Consider the following 18,691-nt stretch of genomic DNA (forward strand, 5'->3'; position numbering starts at 1 on the left):
TGATGCAAAGTACTCATTTAGTACCTCACCCATTTCCTCTGGCTCCACACTTAGATTCCCTTTTCTGTCCTTGAGTGGGCCAACCCTTTCCCTAGTTTGAGGTGGCACATCCTTTATAAATATGTTGGCAATGGCAGAAGAACAAATTGCGAACATTATTTGCAACAGTTTTCATCGGTACAGCATCACTGCAAGGAATTAACGACCCGATACATCTCCTCTCCATAATACAATACTCGAGTCGCCTTGCCAACTAGTTACTTAAGAGCTATGTATGTAAGAAGATTTCCAGATGCTTACACTTTTATAGCATTCTTTATGTGCCTTGATACAGCTTATAATTTGTCACCTTATTTTCCAAAGCAGCACTCTAACCTAGTTTACACATTTAAACACAGCTTAACACATAACACAAAATGTACAATTGAAGATCACTTTTGCATTCTTAGCTCATTACTGAATGTAAAAGGGGTTTTAGAATCAATAGGCAATGATCATATTAATCTGAGTGATCAGTCTTCTTCCTAAACAACTTCCAACAACATTTAGAGACTGGTTTAAAAGTCTATGATTTCCTATTTGTTTTCGTATGCCTGGGCCCAAATCTGTCACTTTTTAACACTGGGAGATATATAAGCAATACCAGATGCTGCCAATGGCGCAGATTTATTTATGCATCAGATTCAATTTTTTGGAGCCGATGGCAGTCCCAACACCGGGCCGAAAAGGTGAGGGGAACCCTAGGCCCTTTGGAGAGCACCCCCCCCACCCCCGCCAGCTGGCTCAATTTAACGGCACTTGGGCAATTAACTGCCCGGCACCATGGTCCCTGTGGCCACTCCCTGCCTCCCATCCTGTCTCCCGGGGGTCCGTAAAATTCCACCCACTGAGTTTCATCATAACAATCTTCTACCTCACCCGACTGGGTTTTACATAGAAACATAGAAAAAATTATGGCACAGAAGGAGGCCATTCGGCCCATCATGTCCATGTCGATATTTCTAGCACTTCAAAAGCCTCAAGTAGCTATTCACATCAGGTGGGTTGCATTCCTCAGTTTGAACTCAGTTTATGCCTATGCAGATAACATTTCTCAGAGTTCTCAGTTTGCCTTTCTTTGGTCAATGAGACTAAACAGTGGTCATCTTCTCCATCACCCAAAGAAAGGAAACCAGTTTGCATTGAAAGGTTGCAGTGTACTAGATTTTTTCACCAGTTACCACATTTGGCTGGAACTTGCGATGCAGGGTATATCACGGCACGTACTGTTGGTTAGACTTTTTCCTGCACCCTTCAGCTCAGAAGATTTTTGCACTTTAATATGCTGGAAGTTTGAGCTGATAAGAGCATGGCACAGACAGTGGGGCATCTGGCACCTTAGTGAATGGTGGGATCAACAGTATGTCTCCTTAACCAGTGAGGTGAAAGGACTGAGAAATAAACCAAGAACGAGAGTAAATTTCAGTCTAATCAGGTACTGATAGAGAAACAAATAGAGGGAAAGAAAGATTGGATTCAGAGAGAGAGAGAAGAGGCAAAAAATGAAAAATAAAAAAAATATAATTTAGAATTTGACATTTTTTCTAAATGTCCAACAACAATTCACAATCTGAAGGAATGAGATTCATAGTTTTAACTGTTCACTTTCCAGGCGAGTGAGGTTGATCAGTAGTCATTAACAATTATCACATTTTTAAAAGGATACTTACACTATTAATTACCAGACTTAACATTCTCTGGTACGTTTAATGGGCGATTAACATGCAAATCCAGTAAGTTCTTGAAAATAATGGGGAGGATACCGACAAGATGCTGTTTGCGCGACGCAAATAGTTCAGCATCATAAATCAACCAGAATGATCTGGAGATTTGCAATTCACAGCGTATCTCTTAATCTCCTGCATTTGCTGGCTGGTTTGCACATTAATAATGTGTCATTCACATGTCATTTTTTCAGAAAGTTCCACCCTGTGCCCCACGGAGGACCGCTCCCAAAACCCCAACTTCCCCCAACACACAACTCTCCCCTCGCCCCCCTAACTGACCCCTCTTGCCTCTCCATGGCCTGACTGATTGTCCCCGGCAAGGCCCTCAAAACTTACCTTAGTTCCGGGGCCGTCCTTCCTCTTGCTGTGGTGGCTGAGTGTAGTCCCAGCAGTGGCCACCACTCCCAGTGGCGCTGCTGGGACTAAGAGCTGCCAGCCCACTGATTGGCCGGCAGCTCCATTAGGCAGGACTTCCTGCCTTAAGGAGGTGGAAGTCCCGCCCAAGACCAATTAAAGGCCTGGGAAGCGAAAAATCCTGGTCTGGCTCCCCAGGCCTGGTGGAGGCGGGCTCACCATCAACTTCTTGGCCGGTGGACGGGGCCTCACGTCCAATAAAAAATTCTGGCCCTTATGTCCAGAGGCACTTCCTATCAACTTTATCCATTACAAATTTCTTCACTCCACATTTATAATCAAAACTGCCCATGTAAACCTATCATGGTGTAATGAAGGTGCTTCTGTACCACTGCTGATGGGAGGACCTCATTACAGTATGTCAAATTTACATGCATCATAAATGTGGACAGATGAATTTCTAATGGAACTATGAAAATATGGACGGAATATCTGACTTTAAAAGGGGGACTGAATTACAGCTGCACCCACTGGTCCAATCATTCCCATCCTTTCACTTCAATTGAAGACAATGCTTGATCTTGACTCTGAGGTCAATCAGTTATTTTATAAACTTTACATTTACTGAGCCTGCATTACATGTGCTAAAGCATTTCATGTTTCAACCATATTGTTCTTCCAATTCTGCACACAGCACACAAATATAAGCTAGAGTCATTTTGTAATAAAAGACTATAGAAGCACACTTCTGCAAATGAGCAATGTGATGCAACAGTTCAGGAGAAATGTCAACAGCGATTTTGCTTCTACATTCAGTAGCCTGTGTATGGACTGTAGGCCAGAGCAACTACCTGTCCTGGATGAAACATTTTTCTTTCCATGAATGTGACCTTCTGTAAAATTCTTATCCTGCATACATGTATGACTCTAGTCTCTGAAAATTGTACATATTAGAATACGTGGTGTTGATGTACTAGTTAATTCACAACCTTGTACATTGTGCAGAAAATAATGGGCATGGGAGAGGTCTTTTTTCTTGAGACAATGAAAAGACTTTTTGTAACACAGCAAAATCTCAGCAGAGGCACAATAACCAATAAAGGATGTCTTCAGTTACTTTGCAAACTCTGACCTCAATGCTAGGAAGTAGGAACACTCACACAGAATTCCTTTGAATGGTATCACTTGAGTGAATGCACATTCCTTTTCATACACCACCTGGAACACCTACAACACTTTCCAAAACATCTCTTCTAAGTGGATTGTTTTTGGAGTAAATTAATAAGAATTTTGGGCAGGTCTGAGGTAATTAATTAGCTATCTAATTATTTGCACCTGAAGTTAACTTCTTCTTTACAAAATCATGAAACTGTTTTACTTAAATTCTCATAATATATTTTCTTTCAGACCACGTCCTGATTTCTTTAACCGTTGCTTTCCGGATGGTGTAATGAACCCTGAGATGCACTGCACAGGTGACCCGGATATAGTGTCGGAGGGAAGAAAGAGTTTTCCTAGCAGTCACTCCTCCTGTAAGTCTGAAAAAATTCTCTCTTTTTTCCATTGGCTTCCATCCCACATCATTTTTCAACTCATAGGCACAGGTCGTCGTGCTCTCAGTGCATTTCTTCAGCTTGGTGTCAGAAGAACAACTAGGGATTTCTCCTCGATCTATGTGTCAATGCTGCTTTGGAAATGCACTCACCTGTTTCCCTGTGATTTATCTTGGGATGCAAAAGGAGAAATTCACATTAGGTTAGTTGAAACTTCTTTTGAAACAAGCTTCAACTCCAAATCAAAACTCGACATGTTATTGCATAGCCTTCCGAAAAAGAAAACTCCAAAAATTGCATTCAGTAATTAAATTTTCAAAATATTATATTTAAATCATAAAGTCAGCACCAGAGGGAAATCAGAACCTAACTAGTATTGTAAGCTTTGCAGTCTTTAACCCAAATTAATATGGTAAAGTTGGGCTTCACCTGCTTTCCCACTGTAACTTTGGTGAAAGATTGGTGAAGACCCTGGAGAAACACAGTAGAAGAGCATTTATGCCGTATGTTCAGGAGTTCCAACAATCTACTTTTAAAGTTATGGTAGGAGATTGGAGTACCTTCTCCAGAAATTCCATCCCCATGAGTTTATTGGTACAAACTTTTGTTGTGCTTATCTTTTTATTTTTCTTTGTTTGGAAACAAAACTTGTGAAATTAGCATCATTTATCTTAACGTTAGTGATATATCTTCTCTTCCTGCACTACTATAGAGGTTTAGAGCATAGAAGGAGTCCATTCAGGCCACATATCTATACCAGCTCTTTGCTAGAGCAATCTAAAACTAATCCCCAGAGTTTTGTATCTTCTCCAGCTTCAGATATTGAGTCACTTTTCCCCTTAAGCATATAGTAATCTGCTTCACCTAATCCTAGTGGCAAAGAATTACCAACCCCAACAATCTTGTACGAAAATTTTTTCCTAAGTCTTCACCTCACTCACTTGCTAATGTTTTTCAAAAGAACAATGTTAAAGGATTTGAAGTATATCCAGTATAGCTATTTGAACCTTGAGAAGAAGTAATCAATGAGCGATATTAACTTGACTAGGTATCTATGGTGAGATATATGTCTTTGTCTCCTGGTGTGTGTGGGTGTACACCAAAGAAGATCTATTACTTAAGTCAGAGATGAGGAGGAACTTTTTTTCTCAGAGGGCAATGAATCTTTGGAATTTCTACTCCAGAGAGCTGTGGAGGCTGAGTCAATGAAATTTTCAAGGCTGAGATAGAACATTTTTAAACCATAGGGGAGTTGAGGGTTCTGGGGAATAGGCATGGAAGTGGAGTTGAGGCCAAGATGAGATCAGCCGTGTTCTTCCTGAATGGCCGAGCAGGCTCAAGGGGCCGTAGGGCCTAACCCTGCTTGTATTTCTTATGTTCTTATTATTCCAATGTGCTTCCCTGAATAACTGACCTAACAGGTGTGTGCCAAAGAATGTAGAGGATACAAAAATCTTACTACAACAAGATCACAAGACAGGGAGATGTCTATCAATACATGTGAAATACAGCATTTTACTATACCCTGTTACTCTGAACTTCAAGCTATTGCAACAGGTTGGCACTGGTCATACTACTGTTTGTCCACTGAACTGGGCAAAGGGAGGGGGGTGGGTGTTGGGAAGGAAGAGAGATCGTCAGAATTTGGTGACTTTTGTTCAATTCCTAAAGTTTCACAACATGAGCAATCCATCTATACAATAGAGCTTAGAAGAAACATTCAGAAGTTCGGCAAGTCCAAATATTTTTGTACTTCAGTGTTTTAAAGCCACAAAGTTTTATTTAGCAAAATAGTGACTATGCGGTCCTTTCAATGACTATCAGGTTTTACAATTTCTTGCTTCAGTGAGTGTCAAAATGCTACATTACCACTCAAAAGGTTACGGTTTCTGTTGAGACTGCATTGAATTTGCAGTCCCTAATGGAAAGTAGTTACATGATACAGCTTAATTCAAAAATTGATATTATGTAAATATAATGGTTTGGTGAAATTATATATAAAAAGTGACAGTATAGTGAAATAGATTATTTCTGCCCTCTACTGACTCAATTCAACATCAACATTTAATGGCATGTCATAATAAATTACACTGAAAGCATATCTTTTAGTATGGTGTTCAATCATTTCAGTGCAGCAGACAGTGGCAAGGTTGATAGATGGGACACTATTACTAAATTTAATTCTATAAAATTTAGGACATCATTTTCAGCTTGGCATTCACAGTGGTATATATCTAGATTTGTACAACCCAACAGCATTTTACATTGGAAGAAGCATACACACCTTTACCCATACTGACCCTCTTCTGTGGCTATATCACTGCTCCAACGTACTACAACAAGGAGGTGTGCAAGTTTGGAAAATGGTGCCTATGATGGTTGAGAACTTGCCAATTTTCTTCAAATTGTTTATTATTTTTCATGTTTGTCTTATGATTTAAGGATATGAATGTTAATACTGTCGCACTCTTCTGTCCTTGATTCCTGTACATTGAGTGCTGTTACCCTTGTGTCCATCTCTACATTCAGATATAATTGCATGGTGGTTGTTGGATAAAGTGTGACACAATCCAAGGTTTCCATCCTACAAATCCTGGTTGTTGGTGCAGACATGCTTGTTAGATTGGTGATTACAATTTGAGCATAAGTTGCTCGATGCTGAGAGTAACATTGAAGTAATATACAGATTCAGTCCCAATACGTTAATTATGCCAAATCAGACTAGAATGCAGTGTGAGATCTGATCCATTTCAATCAGCATACTCTGCTCCAACTATTGCAAACCCTTTCTGAACACCTTCTTCCCCCAACCTTGAGATATCCGTATACTTTCTACCTATTTTTGGAGCTAGACTTTGAGAGTTCAGTTTCAAAAAGTTATTTTTTATCCACCCTTTGGATGTTACCATAGCAGATAGCAAACCAGAATTAGTGTCAGTGGCATATTGAAGGTGATCTTTTCCTGCCAGATTGTAAACCGTAACACTGAGATACCTTTTGAATTTCTTGTGTAATGTCGTGCAATTGAAGGAACTGTAAACATCACAAATAGATTATGTATCTGCTATGGTTTTGGACAGTCTCCTTTTATCAGTGGGCAAAAGACTTCAAAAAAATGTTTGTTAATATAGGCAGTTCTGAAAATGTTTTGTGCACATTTCGATCTATAACTGTATTACCAACAATAATCCTAGTTGCAAACAATTCTTTAAGAAATATTAGTTGTGCTTTTAATTTAATAGTGCAGTTGTCTGTCATTGTCAGGATGAAAGACCAGTTGTTGTGGGTAGACTATGATCAATGAACATCAGAGTCATCAAACCCTAAATGTTTTCTGCAATATTTTGCTGCCACACTTGACATCATGCTCACAATCTCGGGTGATTAAATCAGTTTTCACAGCTTCTTGCTCTTTAAATGCCTTCGGGTAAATTGTCCAGCAGTTTGCTGTTCATCTGCAGTAAGTTGTTTTACTCTGGTGTCCATCACTAGTGCACTTCATTGCTATTCTTTTGGCATCCATCTTTTCCTTGAATTGCCAGGAGACATCATTATGTCATCCTCATCCCTTATTCTCTTCACCTGAAACATTGCATTCAATTCATTTTATTTTCAAATATTCTGCGAAAGGTCTTTTTTCCTCTCTGTGGTAATAGAAGCCTTTTCTCCCCCTCTTTAGTGCCTTCTCAAAAAGGTACACTTTACACAGCAATATCAGGGATGACACTGCTTCTGCATACCTGCTTCTAAACCTTGTACCATTTACGCTCAACTACAGGAGATTAGAATACATTGCACATTAAAGTGAACACATGTAATTATAATGTATTTACCTAAACGTCTCATGAGAGAATTGATTTGATCTTGCAGCTAATCAAACAATGTCACTCAGGGGGGATAATTTAATTTTATTCACTGCATTGCATTTTTGCCAATATTGGCTTTCATAGCACAAGTTGAAAAGTGTGAATATTAAAACTTGAAAAAGAATTGTAATTCTATGAAATCAATTGCAAAATTAAATCATTCCTAGATGTGGACTAGGAACATTGAAACAGGAATAGACCATTCAGACCCTCGGGCCTGTTCCACCTTTCAATTAGATCATGGCTGATTGCGCTTGCATTGTCGAGAACTGGAAGACTGGATTCTTGGTGTAAACTGTATAACCATGCTTTCACAGCTAGAGTTGTGCCCAAACCTAGAAATAGATATTTGGGGGTTAACTCAGAGTCATAGTCATTTATGGCACAGAAGGAGGCCATTCGGCCCATCGAGTCCATGCCGGCTCTCCATGGAGCTGAGTCAGTCCCACCCCCTACTCAATCCCCGTAACCCTGCAAGTCTATTTATTTCCTTCAAGTGGCCATCCAATTTCCTCTTGAAGTCATTGATTGGCTCAGCTTCTACCACCCTTGTGGACAGCGAGTTCCACGTCATTATCACCCGCTGCATAAAAAAAAGTTTTTCCTAGTATTTCCCTGCATCTCTTGCCCAAAACGTTCAATTTGTGTCCCCTAGTCCTTGTACCATTAGTTAATGGGACCAGTTTTTCCTTGTCTAACTTATCTAAGCCTTTCATATGGGATATTAAACTATGGGATATTAAAAGTTTCTGGGAGACTATATTGCTGCTGCTGATAGTTTTATTGTTTTCAGTGTGAGAGTCTCTCTCCTGTATAAACCTACTTATTTGGAGATTGGAGCAGGCACTTGTCAAAGTTATTGGCACACTACACTGGTAACATTGACTTGTATTACTGAATCATGGTTTCAAAACTATAAATCTCAGCAGCAGCTTCTTAAATGATCTTTTCGGAGCTATAATGTAATAGTTTCAAAGACCGAGTAATAGTCTAATAGAAACATGGGGTGGAATTTTCAACTGATGGCCCCTACTGAAATAACAGGACCTGTAACGAGTTGAGAAGCTTTAATGGGCTCTTAAATTGAGCCACAGCATTAGCATCCCACCTCCGGTTCCCCAGCTAATCAGGAAGGGCGGGTGGGATGATGCGCTGGATCTGTTAAAGGAAGGATTTCTAATTAAAGGGACCCTAGAAAGGGTCAGAAAGGCAACTGGACATGGATTTTTGAAGCTGCGGCAACCACAGGAATGGAGAGGAGATCTGGGAAGGCTGCTCCCCGGCTCTCTCACTCTTTCCTGGAGGTAGTTTATTTTATTTATTTATTTAGAGATACAGCCCACCGAATCTGTGCTGACCAACAATCACCCATTTATACTAATCCTACATTAACCCCATATTCCCTACCACATCCCCACCATTCTCCTACCACCTACCTATACTAGGGGCAATTTACAATGGCCAATTTACCTATCAATCTGCAAGTCTTTGGCTGCAGGATCTGAGGGATCTGCATGGATGGAAGTCAGCAGCAGAAATGTGATCCCTCCAACCTGGAGACAGTGCACCAAGAGGATCCAGGACATCAGGCGAGTGGGAAAGGTGAGTGACAGAACACTTTCAGGTGCCAAGTCCCACACTGACTTTCCCAGCATTCTCCCACAGCACTCCTCAGAACAACACGCCTCACAGCTGCACTCATTCCTCTCTCTCCAGGCACCTCCTCACATCCCCATCTGAACAGCCAACACTAACACTCATCCTCATCCTATTGCCCTCTTGCACCCATTCCTCACAGTCACCCTCTACGAATGTTGTCCCTCCCTCCTCTCCACACAAGCCATTATGAACACTCACAACTGTCTGCTTTCTCTCCTTGCAGGAGGGGACAGTGCACAACCTCAAGGAGAGGCAGAGACTGGGGGTGGGGGGGGAGGTGGAGGAGTGGCCCTTCAGTGACAGGCACCTTGGTGACCACTGGCAATATGTTCTCACCTGGCCCACTGGGAAGCAGGTCTTGTTCCAGGAGGCTGCAGATGTCAGCAACAACCTGCTATGAAAGTTTGAGTCTCCTGAGGCACTAGTACTCAGACATATCGAGAGAGCTGATCCTCTGCTTGTAGACCCTCTGGGAGCTGGATGTCTGTGTTCATCCCCTCTGCCTGTGGCAAGGCAGGTGGCTGAGGAGAAGGTGGCTGGTGCTGGTATCGCACCTGTTGGTGCTGTTGGTGTTGGTGTTACTGCTCCTCTCGTTCTTCATCAGAGATGCAAGGTGCATAAGCTGCTCCCATGCCCTGGTGAAGGCTGATGACAGGGAAGTGCAGCTGAAGGTGAGTGAATTGCAAGACAGGGGAACTGACTTCCAAGAAATTGGAAATCACTTGTCAAGCACTGAAAATCACTCTCTGAGAAGGAGTGCTGTCAGCAGCAGCCTCTCACCTGACCATGGCTACAGCTCTTCATTTTATCACTGATCAAAGCCTTCCCAGCCTGTCAGTTTCACTGGAGAAGCTCTTCCCACTGTGCACTCACCTCAGTGACCCTGGCAAGTTACAGACAGCTCAGAAAATAGGTCCACTGGATGTTAAAGCCAGAATCCTCAGTTAAAACAATACTTAATTACCTATTAGAATACTTAAATGATTTATCTGGCAGCTAAAGGAGAGTTACCTACTCACCTCCAACCCTGCCTCGTTGAAATCTCTCAAACCAACCTCCCCTTAACTGGGAAACTTCCACCCATGGTCCCTGTACTGCAAATAAGAAAATGTAGAATACAGTCCAATCCTATTAATTCAAAGTCAACTTTTCTACAAAAAAAATTGATTTATCCATCTATTTGAATTAAGCAATTTAAATTAAACATCTCATCCATTTCTGCTTTAAAATTTTCCAATAAACAGATAATTTGAGTTAATAGACTTTGAATTAAGTGACTTCGAAGCAAAAGGAATAAAGTGTATTTTGTACTGTCACAATTCTATCAAATAATTAAAATTAATTGAACCACGATTTTAGAATCTATCCTGCTTTTGACATTATGTCATTTTAAGTTTGTAAATGTTAAATGACAGATTAGGGGCTGGATTTTCTGAGGCCCGCTGAGGTGGTGGGGGGGGTGGGCACGGAGTATCGCGACAGGTGGCGGGGTGGCGGCGGGGCAGAGGACCCATTGCCCAGCGATCTTCCTGGAGGTGGGATAGGTCAACGACGACCTTCCCGTCCAGAGGCCAATTGAGGCCCTTCAGTGGCTTATTAACGGCCAGTTAAGGGCCTCTTCCCACCGCCACCGTGATCTTACCAGCGGTAGGGGTCCTCCGTCACGTGTGGAGGACACCTTGTAAAATGAGGCGGCCTCCCTGCAGGACACCCACTGGGAACAACTTTACCCCCCAATGGTCCCCCCTCCCCCTGGGCTGAACGACCATCCCCCCAAACCCCTCACTGGGGCCTCCCAGATTGGCCCCAGAAACCTCTGTACCGGGGTTCCACCGCTGGCCTGGGTCCGAGGCCTCTGCAGTACCGGGAGTGGCCACTGCTCCCTTGGCACTGCTGATACTGTTGAGCCGCCGGCCCTCTGTCCGGCAGCTCCAGGAGGTGGGATCCTGTCCCTTTAAATACTCTAAAGGGACAGGAATCCCGCCCTCTGAAACTCTGATTTAAAAAGAACACAGAGGATTGCTCGGGATGCTGAATGGGTGGGGGTAATGAGTAAATGCAGAGGCGGGGTTCCCCCCACCTTTTCGGCCCAGTGCTGGGAGCCCCATCTCCTACACAAAATCCAGCCCTAGGAATGTCATTTGGAATAGACACAGCAACAAAGCTACTGGGATGAAACTTATTTTTATTTCAGGGATTTCTTAACATTCAAATGTCATTATAGCCTCTGGTGACAGTCTGCTCCTTGTGACTGAATAATTTGTAAATGGAAAATTATCTCTCAGCTCCTACAATTTTAAAAAATTCTTTCATTGGATGTGGGTATCGCTGCCAAAGCCAGAATTTGTTGCCCATCCCTAATTGCCCTTGAACAACTGAGTAGCTTGCTAGGTTGGGGGTAGGTGGGAATATGGAGTAATCAGTTCAGCCATGAACTTATTGAATGGTGGAGCAGGCTCGAGGGGCCGAGTGGCCTACTCCTGCTCCTAATTCATATGTTTGTATGTAGGTCATTTTAGAGGGGATTTAAGAGTCAACCACATTGCTGTGGGTCTGGAGTCACATGTAAGTCAGGCCAGATAAGGATGGCAGATTTCCCTCCCTAAAGGACATTAGTGAACCAGACAATCGGTGATAGTTTCATGAAACCGTCACTGAGACTAGTGTTCAATTCCAGATTTTTCTTTGTTAATTAATTGCATTTATTAATGAATTGAATTTAAATTCCACCAGCTGCTGTGGTGGGATTTGACCTTGTGTACCCAAGGCATTAGTCTGGGCCTAAGATTACTAGTCCAGTGACATTACTACTATGCCACCGTCTCACTTTATCATCATTGGATTACTGTAACAGATTTTTCAGTATGGATAGACTAAAATTTTGTTTATTTTGAAAAGTTAGAAAATTTCTGCTGTTTTTATCTTTGCAAAAATGTTTTATAGAATGTTTTAATGCTTATATAGGATTTACCAATAAGAATATAGTCATTCATCAATACTTCATAGGATTAACCATAGGATCCTTATAGCTTAAAATTCACACAGAACTAACCCTGATGAAGAATGAGTGCATCATAGCAAACAGAATGGACACTTAATGAACAAATAGGACTGGAGTACCAGTTATCACCTTAATGGCGAAATAAAATAGTGAAGCATCTACGAACGTATGAATTAGGAGCAGGAGTAGGTCACTCGAGCCTACTCTGCCATTCAGTAAGTTCATGGCTGAACTGATTACTCCACATTTCCACCTACCCCCGATAACCTTCCACCCCCTTGCTTATCAAGAATCTATCTACCTCTGCCTTAAAAATATTCAAAGACTCTGCTTCCACCGCATTTGAGGAAGAGAATTCCAAAGACTCACAACCCTCAGAGAAAACATTTCTCCTCATCTCTGTCTTAAATGGGCGACCCCTTACTTTTAAACAGTGACCCCTAGTTCTAGATTCTCCCACAAGGGGAAACATCCTTTCCACATCCAGGACCTTTCAGGATCTTATATGTTTCAAGCAAGTCACCTCTTACTCTTCTAACTTCCAGGGGATACAAGCCTAGCCTGTCTAATCTTTCCTCATAAGACAGCCCGCCCATTCCAGGTATTAGTCTAGTAAACCTTCTCTGTACTGCCTCCAAAGCATTTACATCCTTCCTTAAAAAAGGAGACCAGTACTGTACAGAGTACTCCAGATGTGATCTTACCAATGCCCTGTATAGCTGAAGCATAACCTTCCTACGTTTGTATTCAATTCCCCTCACGATAAATGATAACATTCTGTTAGCTTTCCTAATTACGTGCTGTACCTGCATATTAACCTTTTGCGATTCATGCATTAAGACACCCAGATCCCTCTGCATCTCAGAGCTCTGCAATCTCTCACCATTTAGATAATATGCTTTTTTATTCTTCCTGCCAAAGTGGATAATTTCCCACTTTCCCACATTATACTCCATTTTCCAGGTCTTTGCCCACTCGCTTTACCTATCTATATCCCTTTGTAGCCTCCTTACGTCCTCTTCACAACTTACTTTCCTACCTATCTTTGTGTCATTGGCAAATTTAGCAACCATACCTTCAGTCCCTTCATCTAAATTGTACATAATTTGTAAAAAGTTGAGGCCCCAGCACAGATCCATGTGGCACACCACTCATTACATCTTGCCAACCAGAAAATGACCCATTTATGCCTACTCTCCGTTTCCTGAGATAGTGCTTGGATCTTGATCTTTCGGTTTCTGGATTATTCTGGTATACAAAGAAGAAAAAACAGTACAGCACAGGAACAGGCCATTCGGCCCTCCAAGCCTGCGCCGATCTTGATGCCTGCCGAAACTAAAACCTGCTACACTTCCGGGGACCGTATCCCTCTATTCCCATCCTATTCATGTATTTGTCAAGATGCCTCTTAAACGTCGCTATTGTACCTGCTTCCACCACCTCCCCCGGCAGCAAGTTCCAGGCACTCACCACCCTCTGTGTAAAGAACTTGCTTCGCACATCCCCTCTAAACTTTGCCCCTCTCACCTTAAACCTATGTCCCCTAGTAACTGACTCTTCCACCCTGGGAAAAAGCTTCTGCCTATCCACTCTGTCCATGCCTCTCATAACTTTGTAAACCTCTATCATGTCACCCCTCCACCTCCGTCGTTCCAGTGAAAACAATCCGAGTTTATCCAACCTCTTCTCATAGCTAATGCCCTCCAGACCAGGCAACATCCTGGTAAACCTCTTCTGTACCCTCTCCAAAGCCTCCACGTCCTTCTGGTAGTGTGGCGAACAGAATTGTACGCAATATTCTAAGTGTGGCCTAACGAAAGTTCTGTACAGCTGCAGTATGACTTGCCAATTTTTATACTCTATGCCCCGACCGATGAAGGCAAGCATGCCGTATGCCTTCTTGACTACCTTATCCACCTGCATTGTCACTTTCAGTGACCTGTGGACCTGTACGCCCAGATCTCTCTGCCTGTCAATACTCCTAAGGGTTCTGCCATTTACTGTTTACTTCCCACCTGCATTAGATCTTCCAAAATGCATTACCTCATGTTAGCGGGAATGAATCTAGAAGAATCACTCGACACTCAGGTCTGCTCCAATGTCAAACAGTTTATTTAGTTACGCCAGCGGGGAGCAGGTCTCTGGGCTGTCCAGATGCCTCTCCACCGAACAAAGGAAAATCATCAATACTTATACATTTTCAAACAGTTACTCAGCCCATCCTGGCTGGACATGGTCCAATCACAACGATTATAGATCATATACATTGATTATTAGAGCCAATAGAAATGGTTACTAGGCATGGAGGGACTGCACAACCGGCCCATAGACAGATAGGGGATTACTCATGATGTTTTCCATTCCCTCTTATCCATTATCCTTGGTTCTCATGTACGCGTACCATCTTATCTTGACCTCGTTACAGGCTGGTACCTTTGTCAGCATTCCACAAGGACATCTGCTTTCCATTTAATGAGTCTTTGTTTGAATTTATGTTACTCAGCTCCTGTGTGGAATGTGGTCAAGTTGGCTAAGCCCCATGATGCCTTGCAACCTCTTCATTGTTCACTAAGATTATACGTTACTGGTTACTCAAATAACATTTAAACAGTATGATATTTACTGCAGGTGCCTCTGTGCTTGGGAATACCCTACAACACCTCACATTTGTCCGGATTAAACTCCATCTGCCATTTCTCCGCCCAAGTCTCCAACCGATCTATATCCTGCTGTATCCTCTGACAATCCTCATCACTGTCCGCAACTCCACCAACCTTTGTGTCGTCCGCAAACTTACTAATCAGACCAGCTACATTTTCCTCCAAATCATTTATATATACTACAAACAGCAAAGGTCCCAGCACTGATCCCTGCGGAACACCACTAGTCACATCCCTCCATTCAGAAAAGCACCCTTCCATGGCTACCCTCTGTCTTCTATGACAGAGCCAGTTCTGTATCCATCTTGCCAGCTCACCTCTGATCCCATGTGACTTCACCTTTTGTACCTGTCTGCCATGAGGGACCTTGTCAAAGGCTTTACTGAAGTCCATATAGATAACATCCACCGCCCTTCCTTCATCAATCATCTTTGTCACTTCCTCAAAAAACTCAATCAAATTAGTGAGACACGACCTCCCCTTCACAAAACCATGCTGCCTCTTGCTAATAAGTTTGTTTGTTTCCAAATGGAAGTAAATCCTGTCCCGAAGAATGCTCTCTAATAATTTCCCTACCACTGACGTAAGGCTCACCGGCCTATAATTTCCTGGATTATCCTTGCTACCCTTCTTAAACAAAGGAACAACATTGGCTATTCTCCAGTCCTCTGGGACCTCACCTGTATCCAATGAGGATGCAAAGATTTCTGTCAAGGCCCCAGCAATTTCTTCCCTTGCCTCCCTTAGTATTCTGGGGTAGATCCCATCAGGCCCTGGGGACTTATCTACCTTAATGCTTTGCAAGACATCCAACACCAGGGCGGCACAGTGGCGCAGTGGTTAGCACCGCAGCCTCACAGCTCCAGCGACCCGGGTTCGATTCTGGGTACTGCCTGTGTGGAGTTTGCAAGTTCTCCCTGTGTCTGCGTGGGTTTCCTCCGGGTGCTCCGGTTTCCTCCCACATGCCAAAGACTTGCAGGTTGATAGGTAAGTTGGCCATTATAAATTGCCCCTAGTATAGGTAGGTGGTAGGGGAATATAGGAACAGGTGAGGATGTGGTAGGAATATGGGATTAGTGTAGGATTAGTATAAATGGGTGGTTAATGGTCGGCACAGACTCAGTGGGCCGAAGGGCCTGTTTCAGTGTTGTATCTCTAAATCAAAAACCTCCTCCTTTTTGATAATGAGATGACTGAGACTATCTACACTCACTTCCCTAGGCTGATCATCCACCAAGTCCTTCTCTTTGGTGAATACTGATGCAAAGTAATCATTTAGTACCTCTCCCATTTCCTCTGGCTCCACACATAGATTCCCTTCTCTGTCCTTGAGCGGGCCAACCCTTTTCCTAGCTACCCTCTTGCTCTTTATATGTGTATAAAAAGCCTAGGGATTATCCTTAATCCTGTTTGCCAATGACTTTTCATGACCCCTTTTAGCCCTCCTGACTCCTTGCTCAAGTTCCTTTCCACTGTCTTTATATTGCTCAAGGGATTCGTCTGTTCCTACCCTTCCAGTCCTTACAAATGCTTCCTTTTTCTTTTTGACGAGGCTCACAATATCCCGCGTTATCCAAGGTTCCCGAAACTTGCCAAACTTATCCTTCTTCCTCACAGGAACATGCTGGTCCTGGATTCTAATCAACTGACATTTGACAGACTCCCACATGTCAGATGTTGATTTACCCTCAAACAGCCGCCCCCAATCTAAATTCTTCAGTTCCTGCCTAATATTGTTATAATTAGCCTTCCCCCAATTTAGCACCTTCACCCGAGGACTACTCTTATCCTTATCCACAAGTACCTTAAAACTTATGGAATTATGGTCACTGTTCCCGAAATGCTCCCCTACTGAAACTGCGACCACCTGGCCAGGCTCATTCACCAATACCATGTCCAGTACAGCCCCATCCCTAGTTGGATTATCTATATATTGTTTCAAGAAGCCCTCCTGGATGCTCCTTACAAATGCTGCCCCATCTAAGCCCCTAGCACTAAGTGAGTCCCAGTCAATATAGGGGAAGTTAAAATCACCCACCACTACAACCCTGTTACCTTTACATCTTTCCAAAATCTGTCTACATATCTGCTCCTCTACCTCCCGCTGGCTGTTGGGAGGCCTGTAGAAAACCCCCAACATCGTGAAGGCACCCTTCCTATTCCTGAGCTCCACCCATATTGCCTCGCTGCATGACCCCTCCAAGGTGTCCTCCTGCAGTACAGCTATGATATTCTCCTTAACAAGTAATGCAACTCCCCCACCCCTTTTGCAACCCCCTCTATCCCGCCTGAAGCTTCTAAATCCTGTAACATTTAGCTGCCAATCCTGGCCTTCCCTCAACCAAGTCTCTGTAATGACAACAACATCATAGTTCCAAGTACTAATCCAAGCTCGAAGTTCATCTGCCTTACCTGTTATACTTCTCGCATTGAAACAAATGCACTTCAGACCACCAGTCCCGCTGTGCTGCTCAACATCTCCCTGCCTGCTCTTCCTCTTAGTCTTACTGGCCTTATTTACTAGTTCCCCCTTATTTATTTCACTTGCTGTCCTACTGCTCTGGTTCCCACCCCCCTGCCACACTAGTTTAAACCCTCCCGAGTGACGCTAGCAAACCTCGCAGCCAGGATATTTGTGCCCCTCCAGTTTAGATGCAACCCGTCCTTCTTGTACAGGTGCCATCTGTCCCTGAAGAGATCCCAATGGTCCAGATATCTGAAACCCTCCCTTCTACACCAGCTGTTCAGCCACGTGTTTAGCTGCACTATTTTCCTATTTCTAGCCTCACTGGCAAGCGGCACAAGGAGTAATCCCAAGATTACAACCCTCGAGGTCCTGTCTTTTAACTTTCTACCTAACTCCCTAAACTCCCCCTGCAGGACCTCGTCACTCTTCCTGCCTATGTCATTGGTACCGATGTGTATCACAACGTCTGGCTGTTAACCCTTCCCCTTCAGAATGCCCCCTGTCCATTCAGAGACATCCTTGACCCTGGCACCAGGGAGGCAACATACCATCCTGGAGTCTCTTTCACGTCCACAGAAGCGCCTATCTGTGCCCCTGACTATAGAGTCCCCTATAACTATTGCTCTTCTGCGCTTTGTCCCTCCCTGCTGAACAACACTGCCAGCCGTGGTGCCACTGCTCCGGCTGCTGCTGTTTTCCCCTGATAGGCCATCCCCCCCAACAGTATCCAAAACGGTATACTTGTTAGAGAGGGGGATAGCCACAGGGGATTCCTGCACTGACTGCCTGCCCCTTCTAGCAGTCACCCATCTATCTGCCTGCACCTTGGGTGTAACCACTTCTCTAAAACTCCTGTGTATGACGCTTTCTGCCACCTGCATGCTCCTAAGTGCATCCAGTTGCTGCTCCAACCGATCCATGCGGTCTGTGAGGAGCTGCAACTGGGTACACTTCCTGCAGATGTAGTCGTCCAGAACTCTGGAAGCGTCACAGACCTCCCACATCTCACAGGTGAAGCACTTCATCCCTCTAACTGACATTTCTAGCACTAATTAATAAATTCTCCTAGCATCTGGATCTTCATTCCTGATAATTCACAAAAAAAGTTAAAGTCTAATCTCAGTTCAAATTATGCCTTTAAATAATATAACCTATGTAGTTTGTTTTGAACATGCACACATTGCTTTGAAATACAACATTTGGGTTGTGTAATAAATCCCAATAGTTGTATAAGTTATTGTGACTCCATGTTAACCTGAAACTACATTGGAGATTTATGCACAGCAGTGATAATAAATCTTATTTCGAATGTGACATGCATTATATACTAAACTTGAAGGACAAGGGTGTTTGGTATTTTTTGAT

The 18,691-nt window shown here is 43.1% G+C and overlaps 1 protein-coding gene across 4 annotated transcripts in view; it reads left to right on the forward strand.

The window, feature by feature from the left end:
* Positions 1–18,691, forward strand: part of plpp4 (phospholipid phosphatase 4) — a 312,399-nt gene that overhangs the window by 159,782 nt on the left and 133,926 nt on the right. For all 4 annotated transcript variants that reach the window (XM_068053361.1, XM_068053364.1, XM_068053362.1 and 1 more), the window contains exon 5: positions 3,528–3,652. In XM_068053361.1, the coding sequence (XP_067909462.1) occupies positions 3,528–3,652 (125 nt within the window). The remainder of the gene's footprint in view (positions 1–3,527; positions 3,653–18,691) is intronic.

The sequence above is a fragment of the Heterodontus francisci genome, chromosome 20 (genome assembly GCF_036365525.1).
Source record: "Heterodontus francisci isolate sHetFra1 chromosome 20, sHetFra1.hap1, whole genome shotgun sequence".
Lineage (NCBI taxonomy): Eukaryota > Metazoa > Chordata > Chondrichthyes > Heterodontiformes > Heterodontidae > Heterodontus > Heterodontus francisci.